Source organism: Ochotona curzoniae, unplaced genomic scaffold (assembly GCF_017591425.1).
Source record: "Ochotona curzoniae isolate NIBS_2020 unplaced genomic scaffold, NIBS_Ocur_1.0 scaffold_3171, whole genome shotgun sequence".
NCBI classification, from domain to species: domain Eukaryota; kingdom Metazoa; phylum Chordata; class Mammalia; order Lagomorpha; family Ochotonidae; genus Ochotona; species Ochotona curzoniae.
In genome coordinates, this window is record NW_024467104.1 from 1,369,379 (window position 1) to 1,386,685 (window position 17,307).

At 40.6% G+C, this 17,307-nt stretch overlaps 1 protein-coding gene across 1 annotated transcript; it reads right to left on the reverse strand.

Annotated features, from left to right (window-relative positions):
- Positions 1–7,330: 7,330 nt before the first annotated feature.
- LOC121172269 (olfactory receptor 9G4-like) lies at positions 7,331–8,281 on the reverse strand. Its single transcript, XM_041004122.1, has one exon. The coding sequence runs from the start codon at positions 8,261–8,263 to the stop codon at positions 7,331–7,333; it is 933 nt and encodes a 310-aa protein (XP_040860056.1). The 5' UTR covers positions 8,264–8,281.
- Between the last annotated feature and the right edge of the window lie 9,026 nt (positions 8,282–17,307).

Consider the following 17,307-nt stretch of genomic DNA (forward strand, 5'->3'; position numbering starts at 1 on the left):
TCACAGCCAAGAATACAGGAGGGAGATTTGTAGAAGATTTGTTTTATTTTAGGTAGAAAATAAACAAACAAACAAAAAATGATCCAGCTCTCAAGGAATTAGTCTTCATTGACTAACATAAGCAAAGTAACACTAGACGCTCAGCAAGCCCATCTGGTATTTCTGAACTCATAGGCTAACTATATTTCACAGGACACCTTGTAGTTGAGACCCTATTGTATGGCTACCTTCTACCCAGGGAGATATTAATCAGGGTGAAAGACAACATTTCTGAGAACACATTAAACATCCTCTCTTGTGAAAAATCTTGATGGCCATTAAAGGAGAGAAACAGCCTGAGTCATGGAGTCACTGGGTAATATTAGGATGAACCTTCCCAAATTTGCCTTGTGGATTAGACTACCTCTCAGTCTATCTAGTATACAGTGCTGGAAAATATTGAACGTCTATGTTTAAAAATGAACCTGTATTCTTATCTCATGTAGAAAGACAGTTGAAGTAAAATGAAAGAGATAAACAAGGGAGCTGAAGGCTATTTAGAAATACTAGGAAAATTCTTGGGAACACGCGTCTGGGCACAAAATTCTAAAGGATTCAAAAGCAGAGTGATCAAAAGCAGAAACAGGTAAAAAGAATTGTAGAAAACTGAGTAGCATTTTAACAGGAAATGCAGTAATCAACACCATGGAAAAAGCAGCCCTGTAGAATGGGAGAAAATACATACAAACTTCACATTTATTTCAGAGTTAATACTCATAAGTATTAGAAACCCAAGTAATTTGATAGCGAAATTCCAAATAATATAATTGAAAGCTCAACATGACATCTTCACACAGATTTCTAGAAGAGGTCATACTAATGACAACAGATCCATGAAAAAAATCATAGCTGTTAGTAACAATGCAAGAAGTATCAGCCAGAACCCCAATGAGATATAATGTTACCCCATTTAGAAAACTAATTTTATGAAGTCCTGTTTATTTTAAAGCACAGTCACAGAGAGGAGCGGTAAAAGGGAACGGAAAGGGAGAAAGAGAGAGAGAGAGAGAGAATTAAAAAAAACATTAAAAACAAAAATAATTAGTACTGGTAAGAAAATGGAAAAAAGAGAGGTCTTGCATTGGTGGGAATGTCAGTTAGGATAGCCATCATGGAAAGCAGTAAAACAATAAAGTTTGCTTAAAAATTAAAGACATAATCATTATTTGATCAAACAGTCCCACTGCGGAGGATATATCCAAGGAAAATTAAATCAATGTACCGCAGATATATCTGCACATTCCTATTAGAATTTGTTACATAATACCCAAAAAGAAATGACAAGCAATATGCTGTGTATAGACACAGTGGAGTAGTAGTCATGGTTAATTGGATGCAAGCACTTATAACCACAGGAATGAGCCGGGATGTCGCTGTTATATGGAATGGGTTATGTTCCACAAAAAAATAGAGCACATCTCATCTGAAATCCTCAACATTTGATCTTGGAAGTGGATGTCATGGCATAGCTAATTAATCCTCTCCCTGCAAGCATTGGTATCCCATATGGAATCAATTTAAGTTCAGGCTGTTCCACTTGTGTATAGAACCCTACCTATGGCCTTAGAGGGCAGAGGAGGATGTTCCAAAGCCTTTGGACCGTGAAGCCAGGTGGTGGGCAAGCCAGAAGCTCCTGGCTTCTAACTTCAGATTGGCTCAGCTCCAGCTTTTATCGTCATTTGTAATGTCAATCTAGAGAAGGAAAATCTGTGTCTCCCTTCCTGTAACTCTGAATTTCAAGGAAAATTTTAAGAAAGGTGACTTCACACAGGTTAAGAGTAGATTCGTGGCTAGGAGAAGATAGAATTAAGTCGAGGAGTATAGTGCTGATGTTTTGTTGAACAATAAAGAAACTAAAGTCAGAAATGATGCATGGTGTACTTTGCAAAAACACTTGTTTGGTGGAGCTAGGGCAAAGAGTTCCTCCTGAAGTCTGCAAAGCTGTAGTGGCATTCAAACTGTGGGCACTGGGACTGTGTCAGCTACTCAGCCCTATCAGTGTTTCCCTGGAAGGTATGGGCAGCAGAAAAAGTCACCGTGAAACATCTCGTGCTGCTGCCACCTCCAGAGCTGGAGCCAGAAAGCAGAAAGTGCATGACCTGACTAGCAATTCCCTTGAGACAGCTCCAGGACACAGAAATCACAGCATGAGGCCTCGAGGGGAATTCAGCCCCTCATTCTTCAGGTGGAAGATGTATGAAATGACAGTTTCTATAGGAAGTATGGCTCCACTGGAGTCCCCTGAGAAGGGAGCCTAGGCCAGGAGTCCTCAAATTCAGGTTTATTGTCCCTTTGGGCCAGGCACGTATTTGTTAGCATGAACTGCCCTATGCATTGTAGCATGGTGAGCAGCATGCCTGCCTGCCATTCAATAAATGCTAGTGGCAAACACAGATATTGGATCCCTGCATTTTGAGAACAAATGGTCTACAGTCCTGTGAGATAGATGTGTGTGTGATTATTTCAATGCACTTCTTTCAATCTTGTCCATATCTATCGTCAGGCCTTCTAAGCTCATAGGCAGCTACATGCCAAACACATCTTATTTATTCTTGTCCTCAAGTTTCACATTTGGTCTAATCACAATTCATTACATGATGAGTCATACACTCGATAGGGGCATGTACTGTATGTACTGTATGCTATCTTGCAGTATCAACCAACGGAAAACATTTCATGCAAGTGTCCATTTTTGTTTGTTCGACACATTACAAAATAGCAATTAGAATGCAACCAACACAGAAAGCTTTTAGCCAGTATTCCTGAATTCAGTGGGGTTCGATTTTTTATTGTCTCTACACCCTGGAATTCTACAACGCCACAGTCCACAGTGTAGCACCTTTGCATCCCAGCGTTAACTCTATTCAGGTCTTTCAATTTCGTCAAGTGAACACACTTCTCTACATCAAGCAAATCTTGTATTTTTGTTTCTGTCCTAATGATCAGGACTGAATCTGTGCCTTGGATAAAAATGATTAGATAGGGCTTGGCACAATGTGTCAATGAGCTACTGTGAATGCATGCAAAGCAGGCTCTGCTGTTCTCTGCATCATGTCACAGATTCTGCCACTGGGGACTCAGGTTGCAATAGCCAATCATCCCGGAGGTTCAACTGCGGGAGCGACTGCCTGGCATGTCTCCAAGGTCAGAAGTCAAGGACTAAATGAATTCATTTTAGGATTTTGATGAATGCCTTTCCATTAGAAGGTACAAAATGAAGAGTAATTGATGTCTTGACAGTCTTTTTTTGATGCTGTAAGCCATTTTAAAATGGTAGTTTTATACCTCAAGATGCATAACACTTACACACTTTGATTTGTATGTCACAATATTAAACACCTACTTTGCCTAACAGTCAATTTAGAAAATTTTCTCTTTTGAAGATTTACTTGTTTTTATTGGAAACTCATATATATAGAGCAGGAGAGACACACAGAAAGAATTTCCATCAACTGATTCACCCCCCAAATGGCCTAGAAGACTGAAGCTGAGCTGATCCCATGCCAGGAGTCAGGAGCTTTTCTGGGGTCTCCCATGCAGACACAGGGTCTCGGTCCCAAAGCCCTGGGCCATGCTTGACTGCATTCCCAGACCACAAACAGGAAACTTGATAGGACGTTAGCCTGCCGGGATATGAACTGTCGATCGCATGAGATTCTTTGTCACTCAAGGTGAGGATTGTAGCAACTAGGCTACTGCACCAGGTCCCAAGTTAGAACATTTTCAAGGAGCGTCTTAGATTACTCCATATGATTGTTGCAATGAATTATGGAATGATGCCATTGATTTCATAACGAAATAGTCCTGTTTTGAAAACACTCATGCATTTAAAAGTGAGCCCACACTCAGTGCTCCCTCCTCCAGCCCAGAGCTTGGCACCTGGGCCTGTAGCGGTTTGCCTGCGCCAATACACACGCGTCCTGTGGAACTCTGGCCCCCGACGGCCACCGTCCAGCCCACAATCCCCGGATGTTCTGCAGCCCTGGCCCCATGACGCCGCGCCTCCTCAGTGGCTCAGTTCCCTAGGTGATGGTCCAGCGCCGGCCAGGGTGTCTCCCAGAAGGCGCCTTCTCGGCCACGCTGCCTGCTCCCGTCTGTGGCCATGGTGGCCTAACAGGTGCCGAAGGACACGGAGACCCTGGACGCTGTTGGGGCCTGGAGAAGGCGCTGCTGCGGGACTGGCGGTGCTGCTGCGGGCCTACCTGGCCAGGCACGTGCTCAGCCACACGCGCTGCTGCTGGCCGTTCACAGGCCCAGGGAGTGGACCAGAGCCATGTCGGCTGCTCCCCAGACGCTCTGGGCGAGGACTGTGGCGGCTGTGGCCTGGTGCGGCAGTGTGAGGCAAGGTGCCACTTTCTCCATGCATGCCCCGTGCTCCAGGGCACGGCCACCCGTGCTGAGGCACCCTGTCATAGGCTGTGGGGGAGAAGGCGCTTCTGCTGATGCTGGACTGGGTGGAGCAGCTGCCGTGGCCGCACCAGCTGCAAGGCCTCCTGCATCCACAGTGTTCCAGCCGCTTCCACAACTCCTTCTGCATACTCCTGCGGCCTGAGGAAGAGCTGCAGCAGCTTTGTGCACACCTCGCCTACCAGCTTGCCCTGGAGCAGGCTGCAGCCTTGGCTCTCTTCATTTGAATAGACAAGCAGAACGTGGTCGGAGGTGTCCACGAAGAGATGGCTGAAGATGGCTTCTTCCCCGAGCATCCGGCGCCCAGCACCTGGTGGTGCAGCTCAGGTACCACTGTGTGGCTGGTGGGGGGTTTGCTGTTCGAGGCCCTTAGCAGGTGGTTCCCAAGGTGAACGTCCTGGACCCCACGGAATGGCTATGGGGCCGCTTCCCATGAGCAGGCTTTGGCCCGCTGTGGCCCTTGGGAGCCGTGAGCAGGACTCGTGCCATTCCCCTGGTGAGTCCCAAGGGCATGAGCCCTGCCCCAGAAGGCCATGGAGGCCTTGGGGAGCAGGGAGCTGCATTAGTGCAGTCATATTCACTGACTGACTGCAATTGTATCCATAAATATATGTCAAAACTTTTATACATGCTAGTATGTTGTTCATCACATCTGTTCATTACACCAGGTATATATATATATTAATATTATAGAAAACAATCTGTTCTTGTTTCTATTTGCAAAATATTATTGCATGCCATAAAAACAGATCGAACTCCACTGAAGAATATAGAGGCTTTCATAGAAAAAAGGCATTAAAGCCTTGTAATATTTAGCAGATAGGAATTAAAGTCCTAGCACCAAAGTCAGTTTACTCCATAAAAGTGAGTCTTTTATCCACATACGGAATACTAATGGGTGTTCATGAATGATAAGATCCTTAAAATTGCATGGATATAAAACCCAACCTACTTTACAGAATGCCACCACAAAGTATCATTTTAATAGCCAAAACCATGGATTTTAATACAAAGTAGACACTAATTTTTATTTTGCGTTATCTGGGGGATTGATGTGTTGTTTTCTTTTTAATCTGACCGGAGTTGTCTGTTTCTGTTTCTGCAATTTCTAATACTTTGTTGGAGTGTCCTGCAGAGACCTTCCTTTGTGCATATAAAAGATACCCTCTTGCAAGAAACTTCCTTCTTCTCATAAACTCTTGCTGAATTTACTATGATAGGTTCAGGAAAAAAAGTCCAGCCCCGTGCACAAGGTAGACAAGATGTGTGCTGCAGCAAGCGCATGCCTCCTGGGAGCTGCAGACAGAAGGCCCCATTGGTGTCATTTGAGGCTCTTAGGCTTTCTCCATTGCATCTAATGATAAACTGATATAAGTTGCTCACATCAGTATTATGGTGAATGTTATCAGAATTCTTCAGAAAAAGCTAAACAGCCAGGTTACTTTTTCTGAAAATTATTTTTCCAATTAAAAGAAATTCAAAAGAAAGCGTATGTTATTTTACACTAATTGATTAATTTTGTTTTAGTGATCAGTCTATAACCTAAACTCTATAATAGTTTCTGTGAGCTGGTTTAAGAAACGGGGTCAGAAGAAGACCACAAAAGGCTAAATTTTTCATCATTCCTAAAGTGGCTCAATGTCTGGTATCTGTTAAGTGATGTGTTTTACAAGAATGTGAATTACGTGCTATATTGTGATTATAGAAATTAGAGAAACCACCTAAAATGCTTCTTATGAAGTAATAACAAGACTTTTGTTAAAGCAGACTTTAAAAAATTACGAAAAGGCCATGACAAAATGAAGTGGAAATGGATTAGAAGATAAATGTAAGTATAAAGAAATATCAGAAATAATGCAAATACAAACCATGTATGCTATTGCTTTTCCTAAGGAACTTCATTCAATTGAATTTTGCAATATGTAGCTCAAGAATAATGATAATTTTAATAGCAGATCTCTAACTTCCAATATGTAAGTTTCTCACTGGTATAATTTATAATATTAAACCGCAATATCATGAAACCTTCTTGAACATTGACTCCATGAACATTTACACAAATTCATAGTCAAGATGATTGTACATAGGCCACATATTATACACATGAAAAGTATTAAACAAAATAACTAAACAAAAGTCATGTCTTCAATCTTGATCTGTAAATCTCTTCATTCTTCACAAATAAAGTATTTCTTGACTATAGCATAGAAGAGGTGTTTTGTTTTGTCACTTTGTTAAACTTGACTTTGTTGTGTTCCCCTCACGAGAAAAGTACATGTTGTGTAAAGTAGAAAATTGTCATCCTCTAAAAAGAACTCTCCTACATTAATATAAAATACAAGAAAACACAGCATGTGTCCTAACCGTGAAAATATAATCGCTAAGTATGCAAAACTCGCAAGCAGGCGACCTTTTGGTATATGATTGTTTTGCTAATATAAAAGCTGCATGTGTACACTAATATTTTTAATATTTAATATTTTACACTAATTGTGTGTAATTAATTGGTGCTTTAGAAAGAACTCCGGAACAGATGCCCTACTAAAAACAAACATTTAGAATAACTTGAACAATATTCCTACCATATGATTCTTCTTTCATTTCCTTAGCAGTAGAATTTGCTAGCTAAAGTTAGAAATCAAACTACATGCTTCCTTTTCTCTTTCCAACACCTGCCAAAGAGCACAAGGTGGATGGAGATGAAATATATTTCACAACTTCAGACAATTACTACAAACTTGAAATCTTCACATCATACCAAACAGTATTTTGCCGTACTTCTGTTCATGAATATATTTTAAATTTTTGATTAAACTACAGAAGGCATAAAAGCAAGTCTACAGATCTAAAATTTGGAAAATGACTTGAAGCATCACTTTCACATTTACGAACATATGCTCTGCGTGGCTTTCCTGAAGGCCTCTTTGACATCCTTGTTTCTCAGGCTGTAGATGAGGGGGTTGAGCAGAGGGTTGACGATGGTGTAGAACAAGGCAGTCACCTTGTCTCTCTCCAGGGAGTAGGAGGAGCTGGGTCTTGAATATATGAAGAGCACGGATCCATAGAACAGCATGACAGAGATGAGGTGGGAGGCACAGGTGGAAAACGCCTTGCGCCTTCCTGAGGCTGAGCGAATCCTCAGGATAGCCAGGAGGATGGTGAAGTAGGAGAGAAAGATGACGAGGAGGCAGGAGAAGACAGTGAAGCCAACCATACATGTAAGGATTTTCACGTACTCCTGGGTATCCGTACAGGACATTTTAACCAGGGGTAGTACATCACAGAAAAAGTGGTCAATGATGTTTTGACCACAGAAACGCAGGCGGAATGTGTTGGCAGTGTGCGCGATGGCATTCAGGAATCCTCCTATGTAGCAGCCAGCCACCAGCCCAGTACACAGAGCAGTAGACATAACACTTGAATACAGTAGTGGCTTACAAATTGCTGCATGACGGTCATAGGCCATAGCTGCTAGGAGATAGCCCTCGGTGTAGGCTACAACACAGGAGAAGAAAAACTGAGCCCCACATCCAGCCAGGGAGATGCGCTTATCCTCTGAAACACAAATAGCCAAGATTTTGGGGATATACACGGAGGTGTACCAGAAATCCAGAAAGGAAAGGCTACCTATGAAAAAGTACATAGGTGTATGCAGGCGTGAATCAATCCAGATTAGGATAACGAGGCTCATGTTGCCTGACAAGGTTAACAGATAGAGTAACAGAAATAGTCCAAATAGAATCAGCTGCCACCGGGGATCTGCTGAGAAGCCCACCAGGATGAATTCAGTAAGGAAGGTGCGATTTTCCACTTCCATGCCCCCAGCGTGGAAAGCCTGAGTAACCATGTAAGGAGCAAAAAGATAATTCATTGACTTTTTAAGTAAAGTAAGTAAACAAAGGCATCAGTGATGTCAGCAATTAGAAGATAACCTGTAGGTTTTTCTTCCAAAGAACTTTAAATTGTGTAACCTGAGTCAGTCTGTGAGTTCAGATGATTGTTGGAATTGGATTCATAACTGATTTTAAAGATCATATTTTTCATTTTTAAATAAAACTCATCATAATTTAAACTGAATAAAAAGTAGCTTTTCTGACAAAGAGACAAAGTAGAGAGGCAGAGAGAATGAGGGAGAAATTTTCTTGCTTGAAACAATTATTTTGTGTCCTAGATGTTGAGTATTAGGAAGAACACAACACTAAGTCATTGAGAGACCATGAACTCTTCAGATTAAAATCCTGATACTTAAAAAAAACTGAGGAAAGCTAAGAGAAGATATTTAGCTACGAACACTACTTGATATTCAAGAAAAAATATATATATATGTAAGATTTTTAATAAGTATGTGAAGCAAATAACCTCTGTAGACTATCAATCCAGGGGCAAATAAACTCTTCCAGTCACTCCCCTAAAGGTTCCTAAAGTAAAAGGAAAAAGTTAAAATGGTGAGCAGGAAGTGACACAGTGTCTTGCAGCAGTAGCAGCCCATATGCATGGCAGTTCATGACCCAGCTGTTTCACTCTCTGACCCAGCTCACTATTTGTAGACTGGGAAATCAATGGAGGATGGTTCAAGTCCTTGGGTGTCTGGATCCAAGTGAGAGACGCAGAAGCAGCTTCTGACTCCTGACTTCAGATGGGCTTAGTTTCAGTCATTCTGACCATTAGGGAATAAAACAGTGACTAGATGTGTCTCTCTCTCTCTCTCTCTCTCTCTCTCTCTCTCTCTCTCCCCCCTCTCTCTCCCTCTCTCTCTCTCTCTGTCTCTTTGTATGTGTGTGTCTCCCTCCCTATGTAAATCTGCCTTTCAAATAAAAGTGCATAAGTAAATCTTTTTTTAAAGGTAGGTAAAACCAGAGTGGTTATTGTTATTTATTTCTGTGTTGCAAACATTTATTCTGAGTTAAGCCAAAGTGTTTTAACTGGAACATTAGCTCAGCGTGTCTACCTCTGTATTGGCTGTTGTGGTTTGTTAAGAAGTGAGATGCACAGATGTAGCTGGTGATGATCAGAGATGATGTGATTTGACTAATAACATCATACTCAAAATAGCTGGAGTCCTGAAATTTCTTTCATTCCTGTACAATTGCATCAGGGATTTCCTTTAATGAACAAACTATAGATGGTTCTGCACTGAACCTGGTGTTATGTTATGCTTATAATCCTTTTTCATCAATTTTCTCCATCTAATGGGACTTCAAACACCCTAGATGATTCATGTAATTGATTTTCTCACAATAGTCTCACATTCCAGGAATCTCACAGTAGACACACACTGCTGTACTATCATAAATTAACATACTACTCTTTTTTTTCTAAATACACATAACCATGAGTAGCATTATTCTACCAGAAGCTTAAGATTGATAAATAAATAATGTATAAAATCTTAAGTTGCAGTCAATCCATCTGTGAACTTCCTCTTTTATGTTAGCATATGTCTGTAAAATGAAACACTTCTGAGATGTGTCAGGCTTATTATCATGGCACAAGTTTGGGAAAATACAACTTTATGGAAAGAGCAAAAGTGGCATTCTATTTTTTGTTTTAGCTCAGAAAAGGCAAATAACTGATAAATTAACCCGTCTACTAAATGGCTCAAAGGAACCAGAGGAAAAAATATTTACACAACCTCTCGTCTAACAATTTATTTTCATCATGTGTCAATTAATCCAAATACAACATCTTATATATATATTATATATTATAATATTATATATTATATTTAATAATTTACATATGGCACGTTATATATATTAGTGTAAATTGTGCCATGTTTCTTTTTATATGACACACTACAAAATCTAGAAAGTATAAGTAAATGAACATGATAGAAGTTTGAAAACTCTACATGTAAAGATATAACATACACATGATCATTCTGATTTCGACCTGTGACATGTAATTGTATCACATTTTACTTTGATACCAAAATGTTTAGTGTTAAAATAGAAAGAACAAGTTCACCAAAAAAGTAATGAACCACAAGGTATGCCGGGGGAAAGGAGGCCACAGTCCATCCCTTGCTGCGACAGTGTGGGTTTTTTCCCACCCCTTGTGTGACTGTTCCTCTTGTGATTTGGTTTCACAAATTAGTTTTGGACCCAGGTGGATTCCACGCGCAGCCTCGAAAGATTTTTGGGGGATTCTCATCTCACTTTTGGAATCTTGCCACCAACAGATAATAAGCCTGGGTTACTGTGCAATGCAATGTGACAAATGGTCGTATTCTGTCACTGCTGCTACTGGTCCCAAAACATGTGATTAGGACCATTGTATTTGATCTAGTTCCAAAAAGCAAGAACTAACCAGACAGCTGTGCTAGCCCAGCTAGAGACAGGAGGGTTTAAAGTAGTCAGAAAAGGAACTTAACAAAATACAAAATTTTTCCAACCTATTAGTTGCACTTCTCAAAACAAGATATTATCTATATAATGCTGATAAAATGTGCAACCCAGTGTCTGGAAAGAAAATGTATCTCACAAATGGTAGCTATTTTTTCTGAGCAGGAAAATAATATCCAACAGCTTTTAAAACGCCATGCTGTCATTCACAATTTTGCTGCAATCCAAAAACTTTGTTTGTCACCTACCCTGACTTAATTTAAAGACACACATTTTGGGGCCTGGTGTGGTAGCCTAGTGGTTAAATCCTTACTTTGCACACAGCAGGATCCCTTATGGGTGCCAGTTCATATCCTGGCTGCTCCAGTTCCCATCAAGCTCTTTGCTTGTGGCATGGGAAAATAGTGGAGGATAGCCCAAGGCCTTGAGACCCTGCAAGACCTAGAAGAAGCTCCGTGCTCTCGGCTTCAGATCGACTCAGCTCTGGCCTTTGCAGCCTCTTGGGGAGCGAAGCAGCGTACTGAAGCTGTTCCTCTCTGTATCTCCTTCCTCTGGATATCTGCCTTTCCATTACAAATATAACACATCCTTTTCTAACAAAGCCATTTCTATCATCTTTGTTTGGCAGTGAAAACATTTAAAATGTGTTCTGCAAACACGTTTCACGTGTCCTGTACAGAGTTACCATGCCTGCACATTAGGTCCCAGGACTTAGTTATTTTTAACTGAGCGTCTTAGTACTTACATCATGTTTTCACACTCCCCAACCTCTCATCAACCACCCTGCTTTTCTCTGGCTCTCCAGCTAGGAAAAATCCCACCTGTCTGTTTCAGTCTGATATATTTAGAGATCCCACATATAAGCAACATCACTACCATGCACTGTTGGATTTTTTGATCTCACCTACCTCTGCTAGAAGACCTTCTCAGTTTTACATGTTTTCCACTGGTATTTTTAACAATAGAACAAAACATCCAAAATTTTGTTTGGAATCACACAAAGCATCCTGAATAGCTAAAGCTTAGTTCCTGGAAAAATCAGAAGCTCCCATTGTATCACAGACAGAGAAGCCACTGCCTGCTCTGCTGGTGTTGCTTGTGGGAGCAAGAGTTCAAGCCCCTGATGCTTCGGGACTGATTTCAGCTTCTAACGGACGTGCCTGGGAAAGCAACGGAATTTGACCCAAATATTTGGGCCCTGCCTCCCACATGGAAGACTTGGGTAGACTTCCAGACTCCTGATTCTGACTGCATATTTCAGTCTGACCCAGTCCCAGCCTTTGCAGCTGTTGGAGGGATCAGTTGGAAGACGGAATGTCTCTTCTAGCGTTATCATGCTGCCTTTCATATAAAATAGATCCATAGGGCCCGGCGCAGTGGCGCAAGTGGTTAAGGTCCTCGCCTTGCACGCCCGGGATCCCATATGGACACCGGTTCTAATCCCGGCAGCCCCGCTTCCCTTCCAGCTCCCTGCCTGTGGCCCGGGAAAGCAGTCGAGGATGGCCCAAAGCTTTGGGACCCTGCACCCACGTGGGAGACCCGGAAGAGGCTCCTGGCTTCTGATTGCCATAGTATCAGCCGTTGCGCTCACTTGGGGAGTGAATCTTCGGACAGAAGATCTTCCTCTCTGTCTCTCCTCTCTGTATATCTGCCTTTCCAATAAAAAAATAATAAAAATAAATCTTTTAAAAAAATAGATCCAAAAAAATCTTAAAGAAGTTACTGACTTCACATTTTCTTATTTCAAACTATATCAGAAGACATGTCATCAGATTACTGTACTGCCTGCAATACATCAAAGGGACACAGACCTCAAGGAAACAGAATCAAGGGTCCAGAAAAAGATGACACAACTAATTTTTGACAAGGACTCCAAGAACTCAGGACAGAGAAATCAAAGTCTCTTCCATCAGTCATGCTGGGAAAATTGGATAGCCCATTGCAAACAATGAGGCTCGTTCTATATTTGCCACCTCCTATAAAAATTTTCCCCCTTGTACTTTAAATACAGAAGTGTACCTGAAACTATAAATCTCTGGATAAAACAATAGAAAAAGTACTTGATATCAATTTAAGCAGTGATGCTTTGGAGATGGCAATCGAAGTAGATGGAAGCCTTTGGTTGAGGATGCTTCTCATTGCAATGCACCCCTGAAAATCATCACCTGTGTCAAAGGAGAATATACTTCCTTCAGAGGATGAAATTTACATATTTATAAAATATTCTGGTGCATTTTTAAATTCCACACTAGTATGATTCTAACTCGTTAGAATATATATAAAAACCCTCACAAGAAAATAGATAACCTTATATGTTTCAATATGGTGTGAAGGCCTGATTGACATTCCTAATGTATACATATATCTGGGATTTGCCGTGAGCACAATCTTTGTTGAAGTCAGAGAAAATGCCAAAGAATGCATTTTTTTAACCTCAAGATTCACATTCTCTTCAAGTTTTTCTAAACACATCAATCAATCAATGTGAACTTGTAAACATTCCCTAATGCCCTAATTTTTTAATGTCTTCATCAGCATATAAATAGGGGTTTGATTTTTTTGTTGTTGGTTCATATACTTAGTGTACATGAGAAAAGCATTAATCATTCTTGCTACAGTGTACAAAAGCATGCACACAAACACACACACACACACACACACACACACACACACACACACACACACGCGTGCGTGTAGAAGGCTTACAAACTCCCATAAATGTATGCTTCTATTTCCTCATCATAACCCTCAGGATATAAATTCTAACAAAAGTGTCAGATTCTTCCACTACTAACATTCTGTAAGAAGAGAAAACTAACCCACCATATTTATAGGTAAATTTCCTGTCTTCTGAAAAAAGATGTGATCTGTTCATTCCCACCATCAAGTCAAAAATTTGGACTCAACCTGTTCTTACCCTGTTATCTATGCATGAATTTGTGAAGATATGTGATCCTTTAGCACCTGAAATGAATACCAAGAAGTGAAAAATGTCCTATTCTAGAAATCTGGAAGTGCAGCAAAGGCCATTAAAGTCAAATCAGGGCACAATTTTTTCCTCTTGATTCTGCCACTGGATATGAAATTATGCAATGACCTATAATAGCTATCAGGCTGAATTTCAAACTGTAGAAGATGCCAAATATCCAATTGGATAGATTCTTATTGAAAAGAGAATTTTGAAGGCTGGCATGTCTGCCCTTACTTGTTTACATCTGTCTGTGAGTGAGTGTAAGAATATATACTCATCTGTGTCTGCATGTGTGAGCAGCAAAGCGTTGGTTCTTCCAGAGCCAGGATGCATGGAGATGTAATTGCAGCTGTGGTCACCCAGAGACAATCTAAGTGCTTAGTTGCATCTGACACCACATGCTTACCCTGGATTTAAAAGGCCAGTTCTTGGAAGTGACGATCTTTCTCCTGTCTCTCGGGTTTTGACATGAATTTGTTGGACTCAATATATACTTTTTCCTGATAACCCCTAGAGATTGCTCTGACAGTGCAACTAAGAAAGAGATATTCCAGTCTCCAAAGACTCAATTAGAGTTCAGCCGAAATCTAAGAGTGATATTTTAAATTAGGATATGATGAGCTAATCCATGTTTTATTCAAATTCATTCAACATATCTAAGTAACAATATAATCATCAAATGTGTCTATGGCAAGGAAAAATACATCTAATAATAGATCATGCGGCCCTTGAATTCTTACTTTGGAATGTGCTGCTTTCTCTCTTCAGACCACCTTTCCTCATCTCAGTCATGTATAAGTACATCCTACTAATCCTTGGCTGAAATATACCACCCCAAAAGATAAATCAACGTTCAAAATTCCAATATCTGAGAATGTGGTTGTGCTTGTGGTAAGTAAGCTAAATGCTCACACACGTGAGCACACACAGTCACGGATACAAGAAACAGGTTCATCACAGTCAGTGTTGGCCACACGAAGGCCTCTGTCTCCTTGGAATCTGCACCACAAGGCTAGAGAAAGCAACCGAGAAAGGATGGAGTCTGCTCTGCCTGTATCTCTCGTACCACAGGTAATAAACCTTACAAGCATCCAGTCCTGGGTTTTCTAGCTCAGGTCCCACATGACATGGCAGCTAAACAACTAAAGGATACTCTGCATCAAGAAGGACTTGAAAAAACACTGGGTCATTCTTCATAACCCATCCTTATCTCAGGAAGCTACCATACAGCACGAGAATGTGAGAGAATGGGAAAACTGAGATGGCCACCATGATGAATATGTGCGATGTTACATCACCTTTTAAAAAGATACACTATGATTTTCATTGGCATTTCCCTGATAGCTAGGGAACCTGAGCAGTTTTTCATATGTCTATTAGCCATTTGAATGTGTTCTTTGGAAATATGTCTGTTTACTTCCTTCACCCATTTCTTCACAATGTTGTTTATTTTGCTGTGATTGAGTTTCTGAAACTCTTTGTAAATCCTGGATATTAGTCCCGTTGGGTATGTAGTAGACAAAGATTTTCTCCCATTCTGTTGGATGCCTCAGTACTTTGTTGATCATTTCCTTTGCTGTACAGAAGCTTCTTAGTTTGATGCAGTATCATTTGTTTATCCTGGTTTTGACTGCCTGTGCTTTCGGTGACCTTTCTAAGAATTCTTTCCCAATTCATATATCTTGTAGAGTGTTTCCTATGTTTTCCTCTAATAGTTTTATGGCTAAGGGCATAGATCTTTAATCCATTTAGAGCTGATTTTTGTAGATAGTGAAATATGGGGTCTTGATTCTTACCTCAACAGGTTGCTATCCAATTGTTACAACAGCATTTGTGGAAGAAATTAACCATAACCATTCCTCCTGTATAATTTTCAAGTATCTTGTAGATTAGTTGGCAGTACATGTGTGGGCTCCCTTCTAGGTTTTCTATTCTGTTCTGTTGATTTCTGTACCAGTACCAGACTGCTTTGATGACCACTGCCTTGAAATATGTCTTGAGGTATGGAATTGTGATTCCTCCAGCTTTATTTTTTTTTAATTTTGAATTTTATGGAACAATTTTATATGGTCTGGGATTTCCCTATCCACTCCCCAAATTCCTACCCCCGACTGATTTTCCCCATATTATTACAATAGCATACTCCTTCATACGCAGTCATAAGTTATTCCACAGCATAGTTTTTGCTATCCATGGCCTCTAGTATTTCCAGATGAACTTTAATCTCCACCTATCTACAGTGAGAACAAGCTAAGTTCAAAACTCTACTAACAACACCTCCTGGAGTGGATGTGGAAAGAAAGATACCCTCCTTCACTGTTAGTGCAAGTGTATGCTAGTACGACCACTATGACAGTTAGTATGGAGAGTGCTATGAGATCTGAAAATTGACCTTCTGTATCATCTATATACCACTCCTGGGAATATTTCCAAAGGAAATGAAAAGCAAATATGAGACAGTGGTAAACACACACACAAATCCAGCACTAATTAACACAGAAATCCAGGTCAAAACTCTGCAGATACTGTATCACACATGATAAAGGGGTTATTGTCAAAAAGATGAATAGTAACAGGTGCTGACAAAGATGTGGACCAAAGGGAATCATTGCACATTGTTGGAGGAGATGTAATTTGTCATGCTCCTTATATTAAAACAAAGATTTGACATAGACTCTTTAAAATAAATGAAACTATTATTAACACATGGAGTGATAATTCCACTTCTGGGTAATAAACAATGAAAATAAAATAAGTATTTCATTCCTGCATTCATTGCCATATTACTTGCAAGAGTCATGATATGGAATCACCCCCGGTCTCTCCTGATGGATGAATTGATAAAGACAGCACCCATAAGTGTCCTCCCCAGGCCTTGAGTACAAACTCTACTGTAAGAAAATAACATTAAGGGCCCGGCGCAGGAATCTAATGAATGACTTAAGTCCTTGCCTTGCATGCGCCAGGATTCCCTGTAGGCTCCAATTTGTGTCTTGGGTGCTCCACTTCCCTTGCAGCTCCCTGCTTGTAGCCTGGGAAGACAGCAGAAAATCGTCCAAGGACTTGGATCCTTGTACCCATATGGGAGACCCAGAAAAAACTCCTGGACCCTGGCCTCAAATTGGCTCAGCTCTGACAGTTGTGGCCCCTTAGCGAATGAACCAGAATATGGGAGATCTTTCTCTTTATCTCTACTCTCTGTAAATCTGACTTCCCAATAAAACAAAAATCTTTAAGAAGAAAAGAAAAGGACATTAAGTGTATCAGATTTAAACAAGCAAAAATCTCAGTATCATATAGATATTTTCTGTGCATCACAAGATTCCCATGAAGAAATTTCTGGTTCAATAAGTGTCACATGGATTAGGGCCATCCTCCACTACTTTCCCAGGCCACAAGCGAGGAGCTGAATGGGAAGTGGAGCAGCCAGACCATGAACAAAAGGTGCCCATATAGGATCCTGGCATTTGCAATGACTAGGAATATCCATCTGAGCCATCATTCCAGACCTTCAAAAATTCCTTATATGTTTCCCTTATATTCTTA